The sequence below is a fragment of the Tursiops truncatus genome, chromosome 13, assembly GCF_011762595.2.
Source record: "Tursiops truncatus isolate mTurTru1 chromosome 13, mTurTru1.mat.Y, whole genome shotgun sequence".
In the NCBI taxonomy this organism is placed as follows: Eukaryota; Metazoa; Chordata; class Mammalia; order Artiodactyla; family Delphinidae; genus Tursiops; species Tursiops truncatus.
In genome coordinates this window covers 3120026-3147398 of record NC_047046.1, presented here as the reverse complement: position 1 = coordinate 3147398, position 27373 = coordinate 3120026, and the positions used below count along the sequence as shown (strand labels likewise).

At 46.6% G+C, this 27373-nt stretch overlaps 1 protein-coding gene across 3 annotated transcripts in view; it reads left to right on the top strand.

The window, feature by feature from the left end:
• GLT1D1 (glycosyltransferase 1 domain containing 1) overlaps window positions 1-12947 on the top strand; it is a 99268-nt gene extending 86321 nt beyond the window's left edge. For 2 of the 3 annotated variants that reach the window (XM_019942194.3, XM_033836716.2), the window contains one exon: window positions 10990-12947. In XM_019942194.3, the coding sequence (XP_019797753.1) occupies window positions 10990-11151 (162 nt within the window). In that variant the 3' untranslated portion in view covers window positions 11152-12947. The other variant, XM_033836715.2, reaches the window with a different exon arrangement.
• Window positions 12948-27373: the final 14426 nt, after the last annotated feature.

Below are 27373 nucleotides of genomic sequence, written 5' to 3'. Positions count from 1 at the left end.
ACAGACACATCGAATGCAGAAAAATCATACTTTGGATTTTCAACAAAACGATGATTAAAAGTATTCATCTGTGGTAGGAACAAAATAATCTCTATTTTTATACACCTCAGCCCCGGAAAACCTTAATTTAAGTGAAGCTTTCCAAACCTACTAAACATTGATTTTTTTTTTTTTTTTTTTTTTTGGTTACTGCGACAGTCCCGTTCTTTTTCTTTTTAAGAAGAAAAGAGCTGAGCTATTTTATGGCTACATTTTATAGCTTCGAAATTAAAATCCATTTGACATTTAATAGAAACCGTGAATCCATTTCCTCTCTCAAGGACAGACTTTTGAAGTGTGGCCCAAACTAATTTCGCTGGGAGGTTCTGTTTGTTTTTTAGGCAACTATAAAAAAAGTCATAACTTTCGGAATAATGATGATGATGACAGCTAACATTTAGCGCCTGTGTGTTATGTGCCGGCGTCTGTTCTTTGCCATCAGCATGGATCTACACTTTTATTAAGACTGTTTCATTGTAAATCTTTGACTTTTGATGGTCCATGAACAGTTTAACGTTTGGAAGAAGCAAGGCGTGTTGGAGTCACATCAGCCTCCAAACTTTTGTTTGGGCAGAGCTGTGCTTGGGTCTCGAGTTTTCCCCCTCGAAATCTGAGTGATCCTGGACACGTTTCTTCTTCCTGTGCTCGTTCCTTGATCCGTAAGATGCAGATAATGATGCCCGTCTTCGGGGAGTAGCAGAAAGCACGTGGGGCGGAGTGCCGTCCTTGGGCTCCGAGGAAAGCTGCGTGGACGCAGAGTTAATCACGTTCAGGGTGCGCCGCTGGGTGAAGCTGTTTGCTGCCGCTCGACAGCTGTACGGTCTGCTGAGCCCTTAGGTTTAAGCAGTGGAATCAAGCTCAGTACAGCGAGACGTTCTCCTCGTGAAATCTGGCCAGCGTCATGCAAAATGTCATTTCTCTCTTTCTTCTTTTTATTTTGTACTTAAAACAATTTTTAACTTTTTAACCAAACATTTAGTGTTCTTGGATGTTAAACACAACTGGGATGTGTAAGCCCCCAACCAGTCCCTCTGAAGTGTGAAAGCACAGATGCAGGCTGGACCAGTGTTTGTTGGATTTCCATTTAAGCCCAGAGGAAACTCTGGGCAAACTCTATGTGAACTAAAATGGAAGTCAGTCCAACATTTTTTTTTGCATGGATTTGTCCACAGGGTGACCATATTGTTCATTGTGAAAAACCAGGTACCTTTGAGAGTGAAAGGGGTGTTATTGATAATTATGCTGGGATGACGGCCATGAACCTGAACCAAATGACCTAGGTAAGGACCGTCTGCTTGAAGAGCTGGGATCAGATGCATAGCTGGTATTTGTTAGGGATCAAGGGTGCGTCCAGCCACGTAGGGGAGGCACAGTTTTCTAATAGCCACGTTGAAAGAAAATAAAAAGAAACAGATGAAATTCCTATCAATGATATATTTTATTTAGCTTCATCTGTCCAAACTTGCATCATCTCAACATGTAATCGATATAAATGACGTTTTTCCCCATCCCGCCTGCCCATAGACCTGACCGTTGGTTTCAGTGCAGTATAAACAATTTTTAATGAGATCTTTACATTCTTTTTTTTTCGAGGCTCTGAAATCCTGCGTGTATTTTACCCACCAGCTCATCTCCGCCTGGAGATTGAATTTGTATCGAAATACTTGGTTTGCATTGAGACTCCGTACCATTTGCAGCTGGAAAAGTAGATTCACATGTCCAGGCTGTTGCAAGTATACGTGTAAAGCTTCGTAATACCTGCATCAAGCACCAGTGTCAACATTTCAGTTTAAGTCCATTCAAGTGAATCATTTAAAATGCAGTTCCCGGGCACACTGGCCACAGTTCCAGAGCTCAGAGTGGGTGCTGGGCGGCACTGCTCCCCGGAGAGGGAGCAATGGGGCAGGTGGTCCCAGCCAGGCCTCCTCTGTGTGCCGGGCACCACCATAGGGACCTTGCCCGTTTCTCTTACTGATCCTCGCGGGAACCCCACACAGGTGTTGCCGTGATGATCCCAGAGAGGGTGAGGCATGTACCTGCGAAGCTCAGCGGGAGCTGACAGGGCTGGGACTCGAGGTCTCAGCCTGACGGGCGCTCGGCCACCCCGAGAGTGTTTGCTCGATGCCTCGTGTGGCTGTCTCTCCCTCTGTCTCTGTCTTTCCTTCTTTCTCTGTCTCTGTTTTTCCCTCTATCTCTGTATGTCTCTGTCTCTACCTTTGTCTCTGTCTCTCACTCTCTGACTCTCCCTCGCTCTGTCTTTGCATCTCTCTCTCCTTCTTTCTCTGGCTCTGGCTCTGCCTGTGTCTCTGGCTCTCGCCCAGTTTTCTGTGCCTGTCTCTCCTCCTCTCTGTGTCTCTCTCTCCCATCTCCATCTTTCCTTCTTTCTTTATCTCCGTTTGTTTCTGTCTTTCCCTCTATTTCTTTCTCTCGCCCTCTATCTGTATCTCTCTCGGTGTCTGTGTCTCTCCCTCTGTCTCTGTCGCTGTCTCCCTCACCATCTCTCTCTTTCTCCCTCCCTCCCCTCCTCTGTTGCCTGGGCAGAGAGGGGACACTCTTCCATGGGACCGTCCTCTAAGGGGATTCTGCTCACCATTTTGTCCGACTTCTTGGGGAGAAGTCCGCCGGGAGCATCCTTCCCCCTCGGCTTCACTGTCTCTTTCTTGAGAGGCTTTCCCAGTCACCCTCCCCCATCTTCTCCATCCCCCCCCACCCCCGCCCTGTGCTGTTCCTTCGTAACCCTCTGCACGGTTCACACGCGCGCCCTTGCTTTTATCATACATGACCTCCCCACCCGAATGGATGAATGCCCCCCAGGTTGGTGGTCATGCTGGCTTACTCACGTGGCCCCTTGTGGTGGTCCTGGCACAAATGGGTGCCCCGCAACTATCAGGAGAGGTACTTACCTCAGGGCATTAAAGGGATAATCTTTCTTGGGTAGTAACCAAACACCTTTGATTATTTTAGTTTGATGTGAACCTATACCGCGTGCCACCCAGGTGTCGTTGAACTGCTTTCTTTTCCTGTTTTCTTTGCAAAGTAGCAGAGGACAGCCTCGGCCTCTGAACTCTGCCCGGACTCCCTCCCTGGATGGTTCTTTCCACAGCCTCGCTGAAGTCAGCATTCCTTGGGTGGCACTGCCGGTTGGTGTCATGCTCATGCCATCTCCCCCGAGTACGACCAGGATAACTTAATTGCAGCTTTCCTTGCACATTTCTTCTGGCTTTTGCTCTTTCCCTCTGACTTTCTGCCGCTGGCAGCGTGCCCACCGGAGCCATCTCCCGGGTCCACCTCTTCTCTTCCAAGCCTTTCCTCACTTTCTTCCCTTTCCTTCCTGACATTCTCCTCTTCCCTGCCTCCGAACCAGCCAGGGGGGCGTGAGCAATTTTCTGCCAGCTCGTGTATTGAAATGACGCTCTGGTCGGAATCTGGGAAGCAAGAGAGTGGGAGACACAGAGAATATTCACTATCCTTGCTTTTAGTTTAATCAGTAGTTCCCAAATCTCATGGATCTGTGCGGTAGCTTTGTAGGTTTGCTCCATCCTCCCGTGAAGCAGCCAGGCCTGGTGGAAAAGGACCTCGACTCTGGGGCTGCACTGTCTGAGTTTAATTCCCATTTCTGCCACTTACTGCTGTGCTACCTCGGGCAGGTTCCTGGACCTCTCTGTGCCCCTGTTTCTGTCTCTGTGAAAAGAGTCATAGTGATAGCACAGAGTCCTCGTCCCTTTTCTGCAATTCCAAAATCCAAAAAGCACTTGAAAAACAGTTTTATTTTTAGTAAGTTGGGTGCCAAAACTCAGTTGGCAGCAAACTCATATCTGAGCTGATGTGAAGTTATTCGTGGCTTTGTTTAGCCTGCTTGGTGGGACGGTTCTTAAGTTTGATTTGGAAGTTCCGGTGTGTTGTTTATGGGGCGCTGCGTTAGACCCCTGGAGGGCGTATGTTACTAAAAGGGCACGGAGACCATTTTATTAAAAACCCCAAATCCTGGATTCTGAAACATGACTGGTTGTTACCTGGGTATAAGCTCTTGCTAACTGTTGACTGTTGTTGTAAATTCTGACCAGTTCTGGCCCCTGTGGGAGGCTCTTGGCCAGAGACCAGGTGTCACCGTTGAGAAGGTAGAGAACAGGTTGGCACCTCACCGAGGCTTTCTGCTTGACTCAGCCAGGGACGGAAGAGAACTGAAAGGCGGTTCGCTTTCTCACCAAGTGGCCCACGGTCGTTCGCTCCCACTACCTCTCACGGGCCACCCGAGAACAGTGATCTAGATCACAGGCCAGAGCCTCCAGGGCTCTGCCCCACCACTCCTGGGTATCGCTGGGTTTGGGGCCTGGCTGTGAGCGGGCTTGTTAGACGCGAGCTCAGGAATTGTCCTGTTAAAGGGCCTGAGCTTGCAGTGTGAGTGAACAGGACGCCTAGCCAGACTCTGCAGCCGCCAGTCTCGGAAGGGATGGGCGGGAAGGAGCCAGATCAGGCTCCCAGCTGCCGCCATTCGACGGCCACGGGTCATGGTCAGGGGCCCGAGCCCCTGCCACCTTCTCTGGCTCTGCATCGGGCGGGCAGTGTGCATGGGGATGATCTGCCGGGAAGTTGCTTCTGCACCTACCCAGGTTGGCTTCTGCTCCCACATCTGCCCAGGGTTCTCACGCTGTTGTTGATATTCGTTTTAAAGTCAGCTGCTCTCTCTAACCATTACGTTGTCATGGGAACAAGCAGCCCTCCCCAAACTCAGTTATCGCTGCTGCAAGTTTAAAAGATAGGCTGACCATGGAGAACAGTATGGAGGTTCGTTGAAAAACTGAAAATAGAGCTGCCATACGATCCAGCAGTCCCACCCCGGGCGTATATCCAGAGAAAATGATAATTTGAAAAGATACATGCACCCAGTGTTCATAGCAGCACTATTTACAGTAGCCAGGACATGGAAACAACCTAAATGTCCATCAACAGATGAATGGATAAAGAAGATGTGGTACACACACACACACACACACACACACACACACACACACACTGGAATATTACTCAGCCATAAAAAAGGATGAAGTAATGCCATTTGCAGCAACATGGATGGACCTAGAGATGATCATACAAAGCGAAGTAAGTCAGACAGAGAAAGACAAATACCATATGATGTCACTTATGTATGGAATCTATAATACGACACAAAGGCACTTACTTACAACACGGAAACAGACTCACAGACATAGAAAACAAACTTATGGTTACCAGAGGGGAAGAGGGGGCATAAATTAGGAGTTTGGGATTAACAGATACACACCACTATGTATAAAATAGATAAACAGCAAGGTCTTGCTGTATAACACAGGAAACTATATTCAATATCTTGAAATAAGCCACAATGGAAAAGAATATATATATATATGAATCACTTTGCTGTACACCTGAAACTAACACAACATTGTAAATCAACTATAATTCGATTAAAAAAAAAAAAGACTGGGAATTCCCTGATGGTCCAGTGGTTAGGACTCCATGCTGTCACTCTCGAGGGCCTGGGTTCGATTCCCTGGTCAGGGAACTAAAATCCCACAAGCCGCGTGGTGTGGTAAAAAAAAAAAATAGACTGAAGGTTTATGCTGAATAATTCCAAGGCTATTTGCACGTTCTTACAAGTGGTCCCCACTTTACCCAACAGCAGGAGTCATCGAGAGAACAGCTCACGGAATTATTATGTGGCCACGTGTACATACAGCATTGTGAACGATGGCATTTGGGTAAAGCTTAACACTACACCAGCGAATGCTGTTTTGTGTAAGAAAAACAAGACAGATGCGCGCACGTCACTTCTAGATGGGTCTTGAAGGGTGATTCTCGCAACTTACAGTTGTCAATGAGATGAATCTATCCTTTTTTTTATATATAAATTTATTTATTTATTTATTTTTGGCTGTGTTGGGTCTTCGTTGCTGTGTGCAGGCTTTCTCTAGTTGCGGTGAGCTGGGGCTGCTCTTCGTCACGGTGCCTGGGCACCGTTGCAGTGGATTCTCTTGTCGTGGAGCACGGGCTCTAGGCACGTGGGCTTCAGTAGTTGTGGCAGGCGGACTCAGTAGTTGTGGCTCTTGGGCTCAGTAGTTGTGGCTCGTGGACTCTAGAGCGCAGGCTCAGTAGTTGTGGCGCACGGGCTTCGTTGCTCTGCGGCATGTGGCATCTTCCCGGAACAGGGGTCGAACCCGTGTCCCCGGCATTGGCAGGCGGATTCTTAACCGCTGTGCCACCAGGGAAGTCCAAGATGAATCTATTCCGTGGCCAAATAACTTGTGTAAAATAGGGTAGGCACAGTTGTCCATCTTAGACTAGTGTTTTTCATAGTCTGACTCTCCAGAATCACCTTGGGGGGAACTGTTAGAAAACACGCATGTGTCATGGACTGAATGTTTGTGCCTCCACGCACTCACCCCCAAATTCGCGTGTTGAAATTCGAACCTCTCCTGTGATGGTATTAGGAAGCGGGGCCTCGAGAGGCCATTAGGCCGTGAAGGTGGAGCCCTCACGAATGGCACTAGGGCTCTAATAAAAGGGACCCACAAGGATCCCTCGTTCCTTCCGCCATGTGGGATTATAGTGGAAAGACAGCCATCTCTGAACCAGGAAGCAGGTCCTCACCAGACGCCGAACCTTCCAGCGCCTTGACCTTGGACTTCCAGCGTCCAGAACCGTCCGCTGTTTCTAAGCCACCCCCTGTCTGTGGTTTTTTGTTATAGCAGCTCAGTCAGACTAAGACACCATTCCTGCACCTCGCCCCTGACCTACCCAATCAGAATCTTAAAGCGAAGTGTGAGGACCAGAGGCACAGACTAAACCTTAATTAACTCCAGGGTTCCAAGGAAAACCACAATCCACGATCGAAACGACAGCACATCTGTCGGTCTTGAGAAACCTCCTTGTCAACACCCCCCATCAGTGAGCTGTCGTATTGGAAGACTCTGGAGAAGCATCTTCGGGGTTGCCTAATTGAACATATCTTCTGAGCCTGAAATCCAGAGTTTTTATGCCACTGACTTTCGCTTCTCCTGGAAGAATACGTGTGTATGCCTTACCGAAGGTGGTCGGAATGCAATGCTCTTTCAAACCATGCCATGTTCAGTCTGCCAGCTCCCGTGTTCTCTCTGCATGAGACGTTTGTTTCTCGTTGAGGGGCTCCCCCCTGCCCCGTGGCTTTCAGCTGACACAGTTATGAGAAGGATCCCACCAGGGGTCTAAACAGCCATCCTGTAAAACTGACACTGCTTCTCACGCCCTGCATCTGGCTGGCACCTCGGGGCGACAAGGCAGGTCGAAAGGATTTAGTGAGAAAAAATTTTTTAATTGAAATATAGTTGATTTACAATATTATATTAGTCTCAGGTGTACAGCATAGTGATTCAGTATTTTTATACATTATACTCTATTTAAAATTACTGTAAAATATTGGCAGTATTTCCTGTGCTGTATAATATATCCTTGTAACTTATTTTATACATAATAGTTTGTACCTGCTTGTACTTATACCCCTATCTTGCCCCTCCCTCCTCCCCTCTCCCCACTGGTAACCGCTGCTTTGGTCTCTGTAGCCATAAGTCTCTTTCTGTTTTGTTATATTCATTCCTTTGTTGTATTTTTTAGATTCCACCTATAAGTGATAACATACAGTATTTGTCTCTCTCTCTCTGCCTGACGTATTTCTCAGTGAGTTTTCTCCACCAGCAGGGACTACTCAGTAAGGAAGAAAACTCTGAACACAGTCAACTGCTAATTGAATAATTATGAAAACAAACCATGGTGTTTTACATGATTTTTTTTTTTTTTTTTTTTTTTGCGGTTCGCGGGCCTCTCACTGTTGTGGCCTCTCCCGTTGTGGAGCACAGGCTCCGGACGCGCAGGCTCAGCGGCCATGGCTCACGGGCCCAGCCGCTCCGCGGCATGTGGGATCTTCCTGGACCGGGGCACGAACCCACGTCCCCCGCATCGGCAGGCGGACTCTCAACCACTGCGCCACCAGGGAAGGCCGATTTTTTTTTTTTTTTTTTTTTAACTTTAGAAATCTGTAACTTAAGCCAGTGTTTGCATACCTGTGGTCCTGGGGTGGGTCTGGTCTGCACACATGTTTTGTTTAGTTTGCTGTTTACTTAAAATTTTGAATTAGTTGTTGGTATTTAGCATGGAGTGCTTTTACATAAATATGCCGGATTTCGACTTCTCTTGAAAAACACAGCAAACATGGGAACAAGTGGAGGCCCCTCCTCACTGAGGCAGCCGGGGTTCGGCACTGCGGGCCTTCCCCGCCGGGAGCCGTTGGGCACTTGAGTTTCCAACTCTGATCTAGGGCAGTGTCTACATCTGTTTTTAAACTCTCTTAAGATGTGGAAGCCCAGTACTTGGTTTCTATTTTCTTTTGTTTCCATGTGTGTACCCTTTAAGGCCTCATAACTTATCATCATGAATAATTTTCAAGAATAGATCATTAAATCACATAAATGATGAAGCCTCCCCTCCCCCAGTCAAGACTTGGTGATCAGATCTGATGGGTGTTCTGGCGCGTCCTGCAGCTGACGGTTGTATAAAACCTTTTGGGCTTTGGTTGGGATGATGGTGAATTGGCATTTGTACTTGTTTCCTGGAAGTTTTGCTACAGCTCTTACGACGTGGTCCTTTGGTCCACTGGATGAGTGTCCGGTCGCTGGTACGGGTGGTTGCTGGGCATCTCAGTCCAAGTGGTCATTCATCCTCCAGCAGGCTACCTCAGGCTCCTTTATGGGCTGGCCTCAGGCTCCAGGAGGGCGAGAGTGGGAGCTGTCAGACCTTTGGGAGCTTTGTTTGGAAGTCAAACGACATCACTTCTGACCTATTCTGTTGGTCAAAGCAAATTCCAGGGCCAGCCCAGATCCAGGAAATGGGGAAACAGACCTCCTTCCCCCTTTATTGGAGGAGTGGGTGAGCCCTATTTCAAAGAGACATTCATGCAAGGCTGGGGGACTGCGGCCACCATCTTGCACACAGTAAATGACAGTCCGTGTCAACGGGCTTTTCTCATTGTCCGCACGCGTGTGTTCAGAGTACTGCCTTAGTTGTCACGGAGGAGCTGTTTTAGCCCAGAAGAAAAGAATCCCAGGGTCTCAGGGAGTGACTAGTACAATTCAAGAGTGAGAGTTTTCTTTCCTTCTCTTCCTTTTCTTTCAGCCACCCAGCCAGGGTTTTATGCCAACGGCCAAGATGTTTCCCGCTCCTTACCCAACTCTCTCTTGCTTTGTTTAAGTCAGAGTTCTTTGTTCAGTCTTCCATGCAGAGAGGAAAAAAAAAAAAAGTGCTCTTTATCACATCCTATTCCTAGAAGCTCTCGTTCAGGATTCCGTTATAAAACGGTCATATATTCTGTAGAAATCATAAGCAGGGGGTTGGGTTTTAGCCAAAGTGTCTGCATCAGATAAATCAAAGATATGACCAGCATCATAAAATAATGTACCAAAGCTGTAAGCCTCTCGAATAATTTTAATAAGAACGTTGTTCTCCTATGAGATGGGAATAAATGTTACATTTTTATTATAAAAAGAACACCAATTTACCATAAAGTGTGTATATACTACATAAAAATATAATTCCACTCTATCGTAATTATTGCTTTTTATATTACTAGCTATAAAAATCATCCATTTAATTAACGATAATTTTGAGAATACGTGGACGTTCCTTGTAAATGGCGCAAAGCACTGTGTGTTAATCTTAGGCACTGTTGACTTATTGGAATTTACACGGGTTGGGGAATCACAATAATAACGATAGCTAAGTCTGGGCTAGGTGCTGCCCTGAGTTCTTTGTATTAACTCATTGAATCCTGTCCACACGCTGTAAAGCAGGTACTGTACTTATTCCTAATTTAAAGATGAAGAGACCAAGGCTCAGAGAGGTGACGAAACGCACCCAGCGTCGCTCCCGGGAAGGGTAGGGTGTGAATTTAAATGCAGGCCTCCTGGCTGGTGAGCCCTGCCTTGACTTATGTGCAAATATAATAAATAATGCGTGCTCCCCTCCCCGCTCTGAATGCTCTTTAGCAATCAAAGGAATTCTAGTTCTTTCCAATTATGAAGGGCTTTGATATTAAAAAGTGGCCACTTTTTCATTGCGTCAGCGTCTGCAAGCGTCAATAAAGATAGAGCAAAGCACACTTCCTCCCTCTGAAGCAACAGAAGGAAAGTGTAGAAAATCCAGGCCGGTTAAATCCCCTCTCCCCTCCTTCACCCATGGAGTGAGTGAAGGAGTCTGGGAGTGGAGTCTGGGGAGTCTGGGGCAGGGCGGGGCTTACCCATCCAGTGCCCACTGCCCCTTTGGAGATGATCACTGTAGGGTTCAGAGAGGTTAACTAGCTTGCCCAAAGCCACACAGCTAAGTTATGTGTCGAAGAAGGATTTGAACCCAGATCTGAACCAGTGGAAGCCTGGCCCTTTCCACTCCACCAGGTGATGTTCACGATTTGAAGACACACTCCGTGCCCGGGAAAGATGAAAGGATCAACACAATGGAAAACAAACGTGGCAGGGGTAGTGTTGTCTAGAATAGAGGAGCTCAGATTCTGGAATGAGACCTGACTTCATATCTCAGCCGATACAAAGGAGGGAAGAAACTGTGGCTCTAACTGTGGAGTCCCTGTAAGGACTCAGTTACTGTGAGAAACAGTAGCTTTGAGCAATCTAGGGAAGAAAGATGGGGAAGCATAATCGATGACGACAGTATTTTTCCACTATGTTCACCCTCGCACGTGTGTGTGTGTAATTTCTTACTCAGTCCCAATGTTTGCGTTAACGCGCATCCTTCCGGAAGGCCCTTTCCTCCAGAATACGGTAGGCGGGCAAAGGACGGACCAGGAGCAAAGGCAGACGCGGGCTTTGGGGTGCGTTTGCAACCCCCCTTCACCAGCTACTTACCTGTCTTTCTCCTCCACCCCCTTCTTTGCAGGAGTTTGTTCGGCTGGCAAAGAGACTGGGGGGCGATCCGGCGTTAGAAAAACAAATCGTGGCCAACGGAAGGGAGTATGTGAGAATGTACCATTCGTGGCAGGTGGAGAGAAACACCTATGGGCAGCTGGTCAGGATGCTGGAGGGAAGCAGTGAGGACTAAGGGCGTGCCTGGTTCCGCGAGATGCTCAGCCCTGGGCAGACACGCAGGGGCAGGGCTCTGGGCAGAGGGGCCGTCCAGTCGGAATCAAGCCGGGTTCATTGGAACCGTAGATTTATTTGTCATAAGACGATTCATCCAGAACCTCTCTGTGCTTCCAGGTAACAGCCCAGATGCGTTTCCTGATCAGTCCTCACGGAGATGCAGTACTAATTGGGGCAGGGAAACTGGTTTTAAGGGGCATCAGGGAGAGAGTTTGATTAGCTGCTTTAGGACTTCTAGGGACCGTAGGGGCTTATCTGTAAGCTGTCACAGGGAAGGGTAGGCCCCTCTCCCCTGTCTTCTGATGACCTGTCACCCATCACTGTCTGTTCAAAGAGCAAAAGCAAAAATCAGACGTGTTGGCTGAGAGGGTCACTGGCAGGGATTATAATGTGGTACAGACCCTGAAGCCAATCTGGGGCCCTGACAGAGGTGCGGCTGGGCCCCCAGGCTCTAAACACTGGAAACAGTGCTGTGCATGAGTTGACCTAATCAGTCATGTAACTGAAAGAGCGGGGAGTGCTCTACATAAGCAGGCCAACCCCTGCTCCCCCCATAGGCTCCACCCGCCTCCTGGTTGAATTTGGGTTGAAAACCAGTTGGAACAAAGCCCATTATCGCCCATGGCCTGGAAAATACTGGAGCCTGGCTCTTTGGGTTCAGCATCAGGGACCCAGCATCAGGGACCCAAGGATGTGTGTCGATCTGGTCACCAGCCTCCAGCCCATCGCAGAACCGGCACTCGGGTCCCCTTGACCTTATCCATCACGAGGCGAGTTTAACCAAGTGTCGTCATCACCGTAAGGACATCTGGCTGCACTGGTGCTGCATTCCCCAAACCCTGTGCTTGTTCTCCTTGGTGGCGGTACTTGCCTCTGTTGGATCCTGAAATCCCTGCTTTCTCATGGACGTTCCATGACAACAACTGGGGGCGAAATGCTCCGTTTCTCGTGTGAGGTGAGGAAACAACCCAGTCCAGAAGGAGGAGATGAAGGTGGCTCCGAGCCCGTCAGAAGAAGCGTTTCCTTAGTGTTTGTTCCAATACCTGCAGGCCCTGGAGTGGGGAGGAGGGATCCACATCATCTTTGCCTCAGACTTCACGACATCTTGGACTCTTTTCTTTCCAACCATCCTATTTTTGTGAACGACCAAACCTACATCTTGTTTTTAAAAGAGTAAGCCTCAGACCGAACGTCTTAAACTCTAATGACTTGGGGATAAGAACAGCACGTTTATGGATTCTGTACCATGTCCCTTCCTGAGTCGTTCTACGCCTCAATCTCAGAACAGGATCCCTTCCCAAAGGCAGTTACCTGGAACCCGAAGATGCTCCTGGCACCCAGGATTTGCTGTCCTGCTAACAGTACCCCTCACAGTCCCCCCTTTTTTGGCATCTGAGGGTCACTAGGGTCGGGGCTTCCCTGTGGCCATAGCAAAGAGAGGGAGGGAGAAACAGAGTCCAAACTCCAGGTGGACAGCTCCGTCTGAGTCTGGAATCAGCGATGCCAGCCTAAGGAAAGGCCGCGTGCGTGTTGTCCCGGGTACCAGCCATCGATGCTGCTGTTGATAAAATGCTGGTGGTCGGGAAGCTCCGCTCTCGTCCTGGTTGAATGACATGGTAGGTGCTTCGCTCCAGTGAGCCTCAGCCTCGTTCTTTCGTGTCTTTATAGAGACACTCACACATGCTGCACGCCCTTTGGGGAAGGGCGTGTTGGTTTTAAATGAATAAAGTGTCACCATCCGCTCTAGAGAAAGAGCCCCGGTGTGTTTCTTTTGTGAGCCTTGTCCTGCCAGAAACAGACCCTCCACAGCCTCTAGTCCCCGCACTTCAAAAGAAGATACACTGGAGCATCTCATTAAGAGGGGTTTAAAATGCAATTGCTGGGCTTCCCTGATGGCGCGGTGGTTGAGAGTCCGCCTGCCGATGCAGGGGACACGGGTTCGTGCCCCGGTCGGGAAGATCCCACATGCCGCGGAGCGGCTGGGCCCGTGAGCCATGGCCGCTGAGCCTGCGCGTCCGGAGCCTGTGCTCCGCAACGGGAGAGGCCACAACAGTGAGGGGCCCGCGTACCGCAAAAAAATAAATAAATAAATAAATAAAATGCAATTGCTATTTTAATACCAAAGTATAGACGTAAAAAAAAAAATGCTTTTCTTATAAATGTTCTAGACGCTCTCAGTTTCATACTCAGTCAACTTTATGTTTAAACATTTTGTGTATAGTTTCCAATTTGCTGATGTACAGGTGTGGAGGACGGCAACAATCCTTTTCCAGATAGAACTAAGACACTATAACCTTCACACGTGGAGGGAAGATGCATTTCATATAGCATGGTGTCATCTAGCAAAGAGGCGGTGTTCACACCTGGCTTACGGCTTCTGCCGGAAGAACCCTCCTCACGCTTTCCCCACACTCTCACAGCGAAGTTAAATACAACAGCATCGTTTTGATCGGAAAGGTTTATCGGGTATCTTCAGGTTTCCAAAAGCAGGCTCTCCGTGCACGTGGGAACAGGCAGTCCAGCCTGATGCCTGGCGCAGCTAGCTGGTCTCACCATCAGTTACGGATGGGATGTGGGAATCGTTTGCACCCTCAGCCGGCATTGTGGCTTCAAGGGTTCATTGCACTTCTGTGTCATCCTCGGTAACAATAGTTAGCACAGCTGCGTAAACTCTTCCCTTGAAGCTGCCTGGTACTTGACCTCGCAGTTCGTTTACTGCAGCCCTCATGAGATGCTGAAAGCTAGCTCTTGTCTTCTTCCTCCTTCCCTCCCTTTCTCACTTGGCTCTCCCCGTGCCCCAGCCTCCCTTCCCCTTTCTGACCCAGTCTCCCCTTGGAGAGCCAAGGGACTGATGTGGAATGACACACAGGAAGTCCTCCCCACCCAGAGCCAACCCTCACCAGGGAGGCCACTTAGTAAAGCAGCAGTTCCCAGCCTCGGCTTTTAAAACTCCCGATGCTCGGGCTGCATCTCAGACCAATTACATCAGAGTCTTGGGGTCGGAGGTACCCAGACCTAAAGCTTCCCTGATCCGACGTGCAGCCACCATGCACCGCTACTGACCGGAAACCCCCCTCTTGAATACGGACCAGAATTTCATAGAAAAGAAGGACCATCAAAGAAAAAGTTGGATTGTGACTCTGTATTCAGAAATGAATCCCAGCATTAAGAAGATAGGTTACATTGATCTCATGTTTACTAAGATTTATTTCTGCAGGTAGAATTGAAACTCGAAGCGCAGGGCCAAGAAATACTTCGCACCAACAAGTAAACAAAACCATCCACGGGGATTTCATCAATATTCCCCAGAGCTTCTCTTCTTCCTTTGATGTTGAAGTTTTCTTTTGCAGCGTCTGCCCTGTCATCATGCTTACTTACGGTCACTCGTTATCTGGTTCCGTCCTGTCAGAGCCTCATTTGCCTGGATTTCAAGTAGTTCTCCAAAATCCTTTTCATCAATTTCAGGGAAATCCTGCATTTTCTGCAAGGTTTGCGATTTTACTTTTCACTTGATTTACATTGTGTTGGCATTTAAACACTTTGAACATGGAACAGCCATTAAGAGGGGCCAACTCGACACTGGATGGGAGGGTATTAATTAGGATTAACACTTGGGTACGGCTGACAGAAAATCCAAAACAATGGTGGCTGAAGCAGAAGATGAAGACATCTTCTTCTGTCAAGTAAAGAGATTAACAAAGCACAGATGGTGTTTCCCGGGGTCAGGGACTCAGACCCCTCCATCCTCAGTATGTGGCCATCTCTACCTCATGGCATAAGGTGGCTGCCCAAGCTCCACCACCATGCCTGAATTCCAGACTGAAGGAAGATGCAAGTCGGGAGCAAAGATTTATTTCCTCCCTTTCAGGACAATTCCTGTTTCTGAGTACATACCATGCCCACACCCAGTTGCAAGGGAAGCTTAGACTGCAGGCTTTTCTCTCAGCAGCCATGTGCCTAGTTAAAAAACAAGGGTCTATTAATAAAAGAGAAGGGGATGAAAGACCAAAGCAGACCATCCTAGAACCATGGGACAGTTTCAAAAAGTATAGTGTGCATAATGAGAACACCAGAAGGAAAAGAAAGAGAGAAGGAAGCAGAAGAAATATTTGAAAACAATAATGACTGAGAGTTCTCAAGATCAATGTCAGACACCAAACCCCAGGTTCAGGAACCTCAGAGGCCACCAAGCAGGGCAAATGCCAGAAAAATAGACACCTAGGGTTATCATATTCAAACTACAGAAGGCCAAAGATAAAGAAAATTCCTGAAAGGAGTCAGAGGTAACAAAACCCACTTCACTTAAAGAGGAAAAAGTATAAGGATTATATCTGACTTCTGTTACGGAACCATGCAAACGAGATTGGAGTGAAATATTTAAAGTATAAAAAAAAAAAAGAGAGAGAGAAGGGGAGAATGTCTATTTGAACAGCTTGCAGTGCAGTAGCCACTGTGAAAAACTGGTTTTAGATTCTGTAGTCGTTACAGCCATTCTACCTTTTACTAATCACTGAAGACCTTTTAATGCCAAGAAAAGGGCCTTCCACAAGGCTTTCATTAAGCCTTGAAGGCCATCCCAGCACAGCCCACCTCTTTCTCCCCAAGATCCCATTTGTATGCAAGCCCTCAGCCAGGGCCACGTATCCATTATCACCCCAACCCCTGCAGCTCGTCAATTAAAAATTCAAGAGTCTAAGAGTACACAGGCTCCCATCTAAACCTCCTACAGTGTTTCTCTGTGTTAGGTGAAACACAGCCCTGGAAGACACAATAAAATGAAGGGTACTGACTAGTCCTGGTCTTTCCACCGGGTGTTCCTCCGGTTACCCTGAGTGATTAAGCACACCGCTGCTCCTGTCGGAAGGTCTTGGGAAATACTGTAGAAATCGTTTCTGAAATGACCCATGAGCCAGAGTTTGACTGAAACAAAGCGAGAATTTGCAGTGAAAAACAAGATGCTGGGACTTCCCTGGCGGTCCGGCGGTTAGGACTCTGCGCTTTCACTGCTGTGGCCCGGGTTCCAACTCTGGCTGGGAACTAAGATCCGGCATGCCGCGTGGCGCAGCCAAAAAATAAATAAATAAATTGTAATTGATAAAAATAAATAAATTTATATAAAAAAGAAAAACACAAGATGTTATGAAGTTCCAACATGCATCGTGTTTCAGTTCAGTGTTTAGAACAAAAATTTTGCACGGTCAAAATTATCTGCAAAGACTCCCCACAAGTCTGGCATATTCGGTTGTGTATTTACAGCCCTGCCCATTACGTCACGGGCACAGGCAAGTGTAGAACCAGGGAGGGAGGTTGAAGAACGTCACCGTCTGAATGTCTGGTTATGAAACGGTTCTCATTTTATATATAGAACTGAATCCCTAGAAGCACTCCCTGTTTCCCAGGGAGGTCTGTTCCCTTCCCTTTTCATGACATCTATCTAACCATTCATCCATTCATTCAGCCAGTATTTCTTTTTTTTCCCCATTGAAGTACAGTTAATGTACAATATTATATAAGTTATAGGTGTACAATAGAGTGATTCACAATGTTTAAAGGTTATCCTCCATTTATAGTTATTATAAAATATTGCCTATATTCCCTGTGCTGCACAATATATCCTCATAGCTTATCTCATACCTAGTAGTTTGCGCCTCTTCATCTCCTACCCCTGTATTGCCCCTCCCCCTTCCCTCTCCCCACTGGTACCCACTAGTTTGTTCTCTTTATCTGTGAGTCTCCTTCTTTTTGTTACATGCACTAGGTTGTTGTATTTTTCAGAGTCCACATGTAAGTGATACCGTATAGTATTTGTCTCTGTCTGACTTATTTCACTTAGCATAATGCCCTCCAAGTCCATCCATGTAGCTGCAAATGGCAAAATTTCATTCTTTCTTACGGCTGAGTAGTATTCCGTCGTATACATGTACCACTCTTCTTTATCCATTCATCTGTGGACGGTCACTCAGGTTGCTTCCATAGCTTTCACCAGTATTTCTTGCAGTAGTTGAGGCAGGCACTGCTCCCTGGTGTAGATACAGCAGTGAACACTCTTTGCCCTCATGGGGGGGTCTCTTCCTAGTGGGCTTAACTGTTCCCACGGACATGGATGGATGCCTGCTACAAGCAGCCAGCGAGCGTGGAGCCAACCCTCAGGAAGGGGTCAGGATCAAAAGTCAGTGAGAACATGACCCCCAGGGCAGTTACACCCCAAAAGTTGGAATGAAAACCGCAACCAAGGCGCTACAGCTAATTTCTAAGAGAATTTTATTAGACTCTAAAGGAACTTCTGGTAAAAAATGAATACAAAAAAAGGTTGTGTGTGTGTCGGGGGGGGGGCAGGGGAATTTAAAAAAATAACTTCATCTTTATCTGTGGCCACAATCTATTTTAAAGAGATTATTTTACAATGTACTTCTTTCTTCAAACTCATTAATAGTCCTTGAAAATCCAGGCTGAGAGAAATATCTTCCCCCAAAATTACACAATTCTGCTAAATTACAAAAGAAAAACAAAAAAATTAACATCATGATACCTTTCTCAGTAGAAGCCCTTGAACTCGTTCTACCATCTTCAGAAAAGCCTCAGCTGTAAGGAGAGTCATGCTTCAAAATGGATTTTCTTCTTTGCATCTAATACAAAAATATGCTAAGTATTTCCCCCAAATCAAAAAGGTTAATAACCAGACATTTGCAAGAAGCCAGAGAGTGAGGCACAAAGTAATAGTAGGAGACTAGCTTTCTGACTTGGTATTTGGTGCAAATTCCTCCATTTTAGAAATAGTTGGAAAAACAGCTCACAGAGTCTACAGAGCTCCTAGATTTCCGCTGGCTAAGATGGGTTTCCTCTCTGTTACCGAGCCTAACCTCATACTGCTCGCTGTACAACGGGTCAGTAAATCAAGAGAGGAGGTGAAGGACAAGGAAAATCAACTTTATTCGAAAAGCCAGCAGATGGAGAAGACGGTGGACTAGTGTCCCGAAGAGCCATCTTCCCTGAGTTAGGATTCAGGCTTGTTTTATACTAAAAGGGGAGGGGTGTGGCTGGTGGTTGGGAACTTCTTGGTGCTGGAATCCTCTGTTCTTGCATCTGTGCACCTAGGTCAGGTCACCATGTTCCTATAAACCTCCAACAAGACAAATGTTATTCTTGTTCTGCAACTTTTTATCTCTATATGGGTAGAAAAGTGTTACACCTTTAAAGGTCAGGGCCTTGAGAATGAGGTCTCCTGTATATTTCAGGCTCTAGGCAACATTCTTTTACAAAAAGTGCGGAGCCAGCACGGACTCAGCACAGGCAACAGAACACGGGGGTTGAAGCTAAAGGAATAGATCCAACATGCATCAGGCTTGCTCTTCTCTGTTACATCCTGTACTTTTCTATCCTGTCTCTTCCAATGTCTAAATGCATTTAGAGGCTCAGGGGGTATATAAACGATGGAAATACACAAAGTGCTTGAAAAAGCAGGTTTATGACTTCAAATGGTGTCATTACTCCAATTCTGTCAGTAATCACAAACATTAATTGGACCCTCTCTGTGTGCTGGGCACAGTGCGCCATGCAACTTCAGCCGAGCCCTGTGTTCCTGGAAAACAGCAAAAGTTAAGAAATGCTAAAAAAAAAAGAAAAAAGAAAAAAAAAAGAAATGCTCCCACATGCTTATGTTCAGGGAAATGGTTTACTGCAAAGGACTTCCCTGCCCCACATGACTTAGATGAACTCAGGGATGCGCCCGTGTGTACCTCTCCTTCCCCAGGTTCTGGTCCAGCCTCAGCCTGAGCCAGCAGACAGCCCATCCATCAGAGCCACCACCCGCAATAGGCTGGCCTCAGGACACAGCCTTCTGCCATCATCCCGCTTCCCCACACCCGGCCCTCTCTAGCCTTGTGTACTCTCCCTAGAAAATAAAAACCCACTTTGCCTAAACCCACGAGATGCTTTTGCAAATGTTATCGTCAGAGGGTCCTCTCTGTTGCGAGAAATCCTCAAGAATCCTTTCCAATAAAATTCCTCTTTACTAAGTCAGGATTTGCTTCTTATTTGACAGTGCCTTATCTGCAGTATCTCAGTCCTCGCACCAGCCCGGTGACTTAACAGGTGAGGAAACCGAGGCTATGAAACTGGTCCTGAGTCACGGGGCTGGAAAGGGATGGAGCCAGGAAGCATACTCAGCTGGGCTGCTTAGAGCATTTTCTCCTCTCTCTCTCTCTCTCTCTCCCTCCCCATCATTCTCCTCTGCCCCCCGCATTCTCTTTCTTTCTCATTCTCCCCCCTCTTCTCTCTCTCTCTCATTCTCTCTCTCCCTCTCTCTCATTCTCTCTCTCCCTCTCTTTCTCTCTCTCTGTCTCCCCTCTTTCTCTCCTTGTCTCTCTCTCTAGCACTACAAGTTGGAGATATGGACTATCTCCATATTCCACGCAGTTAGTTGTCAGCTAGACTCTAAGGAATCTGGTTTGCACGCGAGTTAGACAAGTGTTCAACCCAAGTCAAAGGGAACTGAAAAGGAGCAGAATATGCAACCCCTAAATGTGTCACTTTGGCATACGGATTATTTTGAGTTAAAGTCAGTACCCAGATGGGCCTGCACAAACAAACGTTACTAACTAACATCTTCCATTCGTTTCCCCGTCTATTTACCTTCCCACAATTCATTGCCCCTAGAATCTCAAAACCCTCTTCCTTTGTCTTGTCACTTCTCCACAAATATCTTGCCCTTTGTTTAAAGGGTATATAAGTCTCCAGGTCTGAGCACCTCTGTAGGGTTTTCATTTCATTTCTGTGAGCCTTTTCCTCCTGTTCATCTGTCTTTTGTCATTCAGATTTGCAGGATCCGAGCCACTGAACCAAAGGGGGAAGAGGAAAAAGCGTTTTTCTCCTCACTTAAGTTTTAATATAAGCGCGTTTATTTTGAATGAATTACATAGAAGAATTGTTCTTTGTTGATAAGTAGCACCGAGATGGAATCTTGATCAATAGGTCTTAAAACAAATAAGATTTTGTTGTTTTTAGAGTGTTTTTTCTAGTAGCCTGGAAACAGCTGTTCACCGGATAACCTCATAAGCTGTGATACTGCTTTTATGCAAACTTCTTTTCTATTTTTTGGAGGCAGAATAATATACCAATATATTAACTAAGTATATATTTTTTGCATGCGCACACACAGATGTGCGTTCATTCTTTATGAAAATTAGACCATTTTGAGCTTATTGCATTTGGGCGTGGAGATGGGCATTGCCTGACCAAATTCAGATGCGAAAGAGTCAGATTCTTGCTGTTGAGTTGCTAAGAAGCCTTTTGAATTTCAGGAGAGAGAAAACAACCGTCTTGAAAACCAAGGCTTTTGAATTGCAAAGCAGGGGTTTTTGAGAGAGAGAGAAACGTTCTGCCGGTCAAAAGACAAGGTCTGGACAGTGTATCAGAAGCAAAGTCCCGAAGGACCTGAGGCATAGTGTCTGTGCTTTCATTATCAGATTGGAAAGAAAATAGCGGGGGAGTCAAGACACCTGGGCCCGGGAAGTCGGCCCAGGCTAGGGCTTTGGGGGTTGCGGGGGAAGTGTTGGGAGAAAAGCCTGGAGCCTGGGTACGCGTGGAACAGGATGCACCTGCCCTCCTTCCCCACCTCCGCCCCGCCTGGAGGTGAACTAAATGCAGGGACCTGGCAACCAGGGCACGAAGACCCCTCCCCTCGCGGAGCTTTGGCCGGTGGTGGGCCCCAGATCTGCATCCTGCCCCGCAGTGGTCTCGGAGCTGGAGGGGAAGCCCCCTGTTCTAAAACGCATGTATTCATGGAAAATTTGAGGTGTAGCAATGCAACAAATCAGCTGCCATTTCAAAGACAGTCTTTTTACTCACAGTTCCTAAGAGGAGGGGCTCACTGTGCGTTGAGGACCCACAGGGAAGCCCCAGGGTCCATGAGGAGACAGAGGGAGCCTTTATCGCGGATTCCACGGGAAGGAGCGTGCCGAGCAGGGTGCGCGGCCCTGGGCTGGGCTAGCGTGAATACTTGCAGGAGCTCTAGGGCACAGGGACTGCCTCTGCTTCTCAGGGACTCGGCCCCTGGGAAGTAGGATGGGCACAGTGGCCCTGAGTGTGAGAAGCCCACAGGACAGGTGATTTGGGACGTGGCTCTGGATTGGTTGGTTTGCATTTGAAATAATGCTCCTGGCCGAGGACTCCTCCCCAGGAGTGGGGAGCACGATGCGGGGGCAGGAGGTCGAGGCAAGGTGACGCAGGCGCATCACTGGGGTGTCCCGAACAAGGCATGTCCTGCACGTGCCTGCAGGGCAGACGTGAAAGCATCACGTTTACAGAAGCAAGTGTAACGGGGAAGAGAGAAATCGGACTCCACGCTGGATCTGTCTCTCTTTCACTGTATCTTTTCATTGTAACCTTTCGCTGCTTTTACTGTTATAATGGTACATAATGGCCTGCCTCAGGGAACCCTGCCCGCTTGGGAACAGCTGCAGAAAAGAAGAAGCTAACACATCCCCTCCCCGAGGCTGGCCATTCCAGGAGATGTTTTGTAAGACTGGTGGCCCTTTTACTTTACCTCCTCACCGCCTTCTCCCTCTCTGATTCTATAAAAGAAACTGGCAGCCGGACCCAGATGAGATGTTTTTTCGGAGACACTAGTCTGCCGTCTTTTCGGTCTGCCAGCTTTCCGAATAAAGTCGTATTCCCTGCCTCAGCACCTCATCTCCGATTCATCAGCCTGTCGTGCGGTGCGCAGAGCGAGCTTGGACTCGGTAACACTAGAAATATGGTTAAAATACCATATTTCAGTGTCAGGGCCCCGGGGGAGAACGGAAGGGGAAGGGGGAACCCTGAAATGGTTGTGTTTAAACCTGATATGCAAGATAATAGTAATAATAATACCGGGCTTCCCTGGTGGCGCAGTGGTTGAGAGTCCGCCTGCCGATGCAGGGGACTTGGGTCCGTGCCCCGGTCCGGGAAGATCCCACATGCCGCAGAGCGGCTGGGCCCGTGAGCCATGGCCGCTGAGCCTGCGCGTCCGGAGCCTGTGCTCTGCAACGGGAGAGGCCACGGCAGTGAGACGCCCGCGTACCGCAAAGTAATAATAATAATAATAATAATAATAATAATAATAATAATACCAAATGCTACGGAGAGCTCACCATGGGTCAGCCATGATTCTGCGTGCTTTCTGTGGATTCAATCTGCACAATAAGCCTAAGAAACAAGTATATTTACGGTTCCCATTATACAGATGAGGAAAGAGAGGCATAAAGAGGCTGAGGATATCTTAAGGCGCCTGGTTTGTGGTGATGTGTTACAGTCTCCATAGGAAACGAATACATCCATAACACTCGACCTCAACGTGCCTGTGAAAAGTACTCGTAATACTGTTCTAGATGCTGAGGATGAAAGAGGAAACAAACTTTTCTGTAAAGCTTCCCTACTCCATCCTCCTTTATCAGGTGCAATTCTTATGTCTTCCTCCGTATTATCTCTGGTCCTTGTACTTAATTCCATTATGGTCCTTATCACCTTATATTATAAGTTATTTTTAAATCGATCATGCCCTGAGAAGACCAATTTTTCATTCACGTCTCTTCCCTAGGACATTGCACAGTGTGTGGCTGAAAGCATGTACTCAGAAACTACTTGGTGAATTAAATAAAATTGCAGATTTTTTTTTCTCTCTCTTTTTGGCCGTGGCACGCCACATGCGGGATCTTAGTTACCCCATCAGGGATTGAATCCGCACCGCCTGCAATAGAAGCGTGGAACCTTAACCACTGGACCGCCAGGGAAGTCCCTGAATTAAATTAAATTATAAAGTTTTAATAAAGCCTTTTCAAAAGAAAAAAAAAAAGAGGCAGAGGAAATGCTGACGTGACAACTTAACCCGGAAGTGAGCAGTTGGGTCTTTCTTTTGTCCAGCAGAATGAGAGCCTGATGGCGTCTAAGTTTAGCTGCTACAGCAGATGCTGGGATATGTCCTTCATACCGTCCATCCGGAGGGAGGACTTCTTGCTCTCAGCCCTGTCTGGTGATGGCCCAAGTTAGAGAGCTTCCTTCCTGGAGGGCCCCCTGAGTCCAGGGACCAGCTGATGTGGGTTGTGGAGGCCCAACCTTCTCCTCCTACCTTGGACAGCTCCGTGGGGATGAGTCCTTCTTTGGGTGAGCATTGCAGCTCTGTGTTTCCAGACACTTCTTTTCCTTTTCTTCCACGACAGTCTCCATCTCAGGGTCTGGTTCCTGGGGACCTCAACCTGTGACACTTCCAGAAAGAAGACATCTGATCTTTCCCACACTTGGATACATGGCTTGAGAGAGTTGCATCGTCCACGTTCAACTTTCCACATTTAGTCCCAACCGTTCTTGCTTGAGAGAATGTAAATATCATCCGATATGTCTTAGGGAGGCAAAATCTTTCTGAACTCCTAGTCAGAAAAAGCGATGGAGTTGTCAACTGAAAAAAAATGCACAGTGTGAGGGTTGTGAGTTGAGTTTTATTTGGGGCAGAATGAGGACTGTAGCCCAGGAGACAGCATCTCAGGAGCTCCGAGAACCTGCTCCAAAGAGGTGGCGGGGGGCGGGGGTGGGAAGAAGTCAGTAGATACGTGACTTTGGTGAAGGCATGCGTGTAGTCAAGCACACATCTTGGCAGAAGGTGGCTGCTCGTCACGAGGAGCTGACGTCATCAGGAAGGATTTGAGTGCTTTTCTAGGCATGAGAAGATGCAAGAAATTAGACTCATAACATCTTCTCCTGAAACTATCTGAAGGCCTGTTCTGCCAGTTTTTCCCAGAGTACCAAGGGCCTCCTTCCTGATCTCCACCCTGAACGCCTTTCAGGGGGTGTTGAAGGTCAGCGGCTGCAGTGGCCAGTGTCTTCATCGTTGTAGAGCCAGAGGGCGAGTGACAGTTTTTTTCTTTTCCATTATGGTTTATTACAGGATTTTGAATATAGTTCCCTGTGCTCTACAGTAGGACCTTGTCATTTATCTATTTTATATATAGTAGTTTGTATCTGCTAATCCCAAACTCCTAATTTATCCCTCCCCCTTGGCAACCACAAGTCTGTTCTCTATCTCTGTGGGTCTGTTTCTGTTTCGTGGAAGTTCCTTTATGTCATATTTTAGATTCCACATGTAAGCGATATCATATGGTGTTTGTCTTTTTCTTCCTGACTTATTTCACTCAGTATGATAATCTCAAGGTCCATCTGTGTTGCTGCAAATGGCATTATTTCATTCTTTTTTATGGCTGAGTAGTATTCCATTGCATATATGTACCACATCTTTATCCATTTATCTGTCAGTGGACACTTCGGTTGTTTCCATGTCCTGGCTACTGTAAATAGTGCGAGTGACAATTTTTAGTTGTCAGGGTGAAGTCAGATTCCTGCTACTGGCCCACCTGTGCAGGAAATGAGAAAGAATTCCCCAGGTGCCCACCCCATCCTTTAACTCTCTCTGCTGGGGCTTCCTTCCCCACCTTTACTGATGACAACCCAATACACGCAGGTGAATTTGTATTGAGATGGGTGTTTTGCAGTTACCCGCTCCCATTTGCACAACTCTCTAATAATCATACTAGCCTTGCGACCCCTAACCCACGGGCATGGGTAATAGAATAGAATTTTCAAGGTGTTAAAAACATAATTCTACACATGAGACTATGTCAGGCTTCATTTAACACATTAATGAGGGAATCGGTGGGAAATCAAAGCCAGTTTAAAGGACATGAGGAATTGATTGTCTATGCAGTCAGTGAAATTCTAAGAATTATAAAATAGGACCAGGTAAAAGTGTAGTTATTGTGGTTGGCTTCTCTAAATCATTTGCATTGCAATTTGACAAAAATTATTTTAAATATATAAATGTTCAGATTTGTAACACGTCTGAGTCCTAATCAGTTACACACACACACACACACACACAATATCTCCTCCTCCGAACTCTTAATGCTGGCTACAATTAGTTGGTCCAGGAACAAACATTCAATCCAAGATAGGCAATCAGAATCTTCCCCTGAGAATTTTGAGATGGAAAGAGAGAAAAAATGCAAGCAGAATGTGGAATGAGGAGAGAGAGACAGAGAGAGAAAGAGAGTTTAAGGCGTTCATTTTCCAGAATCTGGTTGTTCTGTGTTTCTTGTCCTTTGGTTTAAAGTGACACCCCTTATCTTTAAAATAAATTCTGTTTTGCTTCTGTCGGTTTGAGCTGGATTTCAGTGACTTCTTACGGTTACCTGCGTGCTGCTCCTGAACGAGGCTGCTTGGAAGTCTGGAGCGCCGTTAATACAGGGCACCGAAAGGTCAAGTTTAAAAGCTCTGAGCTTGAGCCAAGCCTTCGTGGCTCCTGAGGTTCCCTGGCTTGTGGCAGCATCACTCCCATCTCTGCCTCCGTCTTCCCAGGGCATTTTCTCTATGTTATGAACTGAATTGTATCCAATTCATATGTTGAAGCCCTAACTCTAAATGTGACTGTATGTTGAAGGTAAGGCCTTTAGGGAGATAATTAAGAAAAAATAGAATCATTAGAATGGGGCCCTATTCCAATAGGACTGGTGTCCGTATAAGGAAAAGAAGAGCTACCAGAGACCTCTTTTGCTCCCCCCATGCCCAGAGGAAAGGCCACATGAGGATACAGCAGGAAGGCAGCCGTCTGTAGGCCGGGAAGCGCGGTCTCCCCGGAGACCAACCCTGGTGCCTCCTTCACTTTGGACTCCCAGCCTCCAGAACCAAGAAAATAAATGTCTGTGGTGTTAGCCACCCCATCTGGTATTTTATTTTGGCAGCTTGAACAGACTGATATACTGTGTCTTCTTTTCTCTCTTCTAAAAGGACACTGGTTGGATTTCGGGCTCACCCTAATCCAGGGTGATCTTATCTTGGGATCTCACCTCAATTACATTTGCAGAGATGCTTGGTCCAATAGTATCATGTTCCGGCTTCCCTGGTGGCGCAGTGAGTGGTTGAGAGTCTGCCTGCCGATGCAGGGGACACCGGTTCGTGCCCCGGTCTGGGAAGATCCCACATGCTGCGGAGCGGCTGGGCCCGTGAGCCATGGCCGTTGAGCCTGCGCGTCCGGAGACTGTGCTCCGCGACGGGAGAGGCCACAACAGTGAGAGGCCCACATACCACCAAAAAAAAAAAAAAATAGTATCATGTTCCAAGGTTCCAGGTGGGCATATCTTTGGGGGCCCAATTCAACCCACTCCACCACCATGTGTAATTTTTAGCCAATTTAAGACCACCAGGTATAAGCCAATACAGGGCCTCTGTTTTTATGGACCATAATGTGTGTGGCACGCTCCGGAGTTGAGCAGTGTACGTGGTCTCCTGCACAGACACAGGCGACCTCCTGGGAGTGTGGGTGGAGGGCGGGGCATTTGACACCAGATCCCGCGAGATCATGTGGAATCAGGAGGCTGGTCCCATGGAAGAAGGGAGAGCATCAAAGCCCCCACTAAAGATGTGAGCACTTTAAAAAATCATCCAACTGTCGTGTGCTTATCCTGGGAGTGGAATGGGTGTAAACTTTCTTTAGGACTATTTGGTTTTCTGTATGTGTGTGTATACCTATATATGTAGATAAATGTATACACACAGAGTGCACAGAACAGCATCTCACTGAAATGACACTGTACTGATTCCTTCCTGCCACTAGCAGTAAATATATATATTTTTAATATATGTATACTTAAATATTTACTTAAATCCATACATAAGTATATATTTAATTCATTTATTTTCATTTATAAATTAAATATTTTATAAATTTATAACTAGTTCTAAAATTATATGTATTTGTAAATATATAAATAAAATAATAAAAATTAAAATTATAATTAAAAATAAAATTATCCTATTAATTTCATTAATTATAATTTATAATTATCTATAATTAAAGGTAAATTGTATCTATAATTTTTTTTTTTTTTTGGCCGTGCCCTGCGGCATGTGGGATCTTAGTTCCCTGACCAAGGATCGAACCCGCACCCCCTGCATTGGAAGCACGGAGTCTTAACCACTGGACTGCCAGGGAAGTCCTTGTATCTAAAATTATTTAGATATAACCAAATACACAAATATAAATTATTATTTATGTATTTTATTAATTGTAATAAAAATTATCTATAGTTAAGACTAAAAAATTATCTACAGTTATACATACAATATATTGTATTTACAAAATACATGATGTTTTATATATA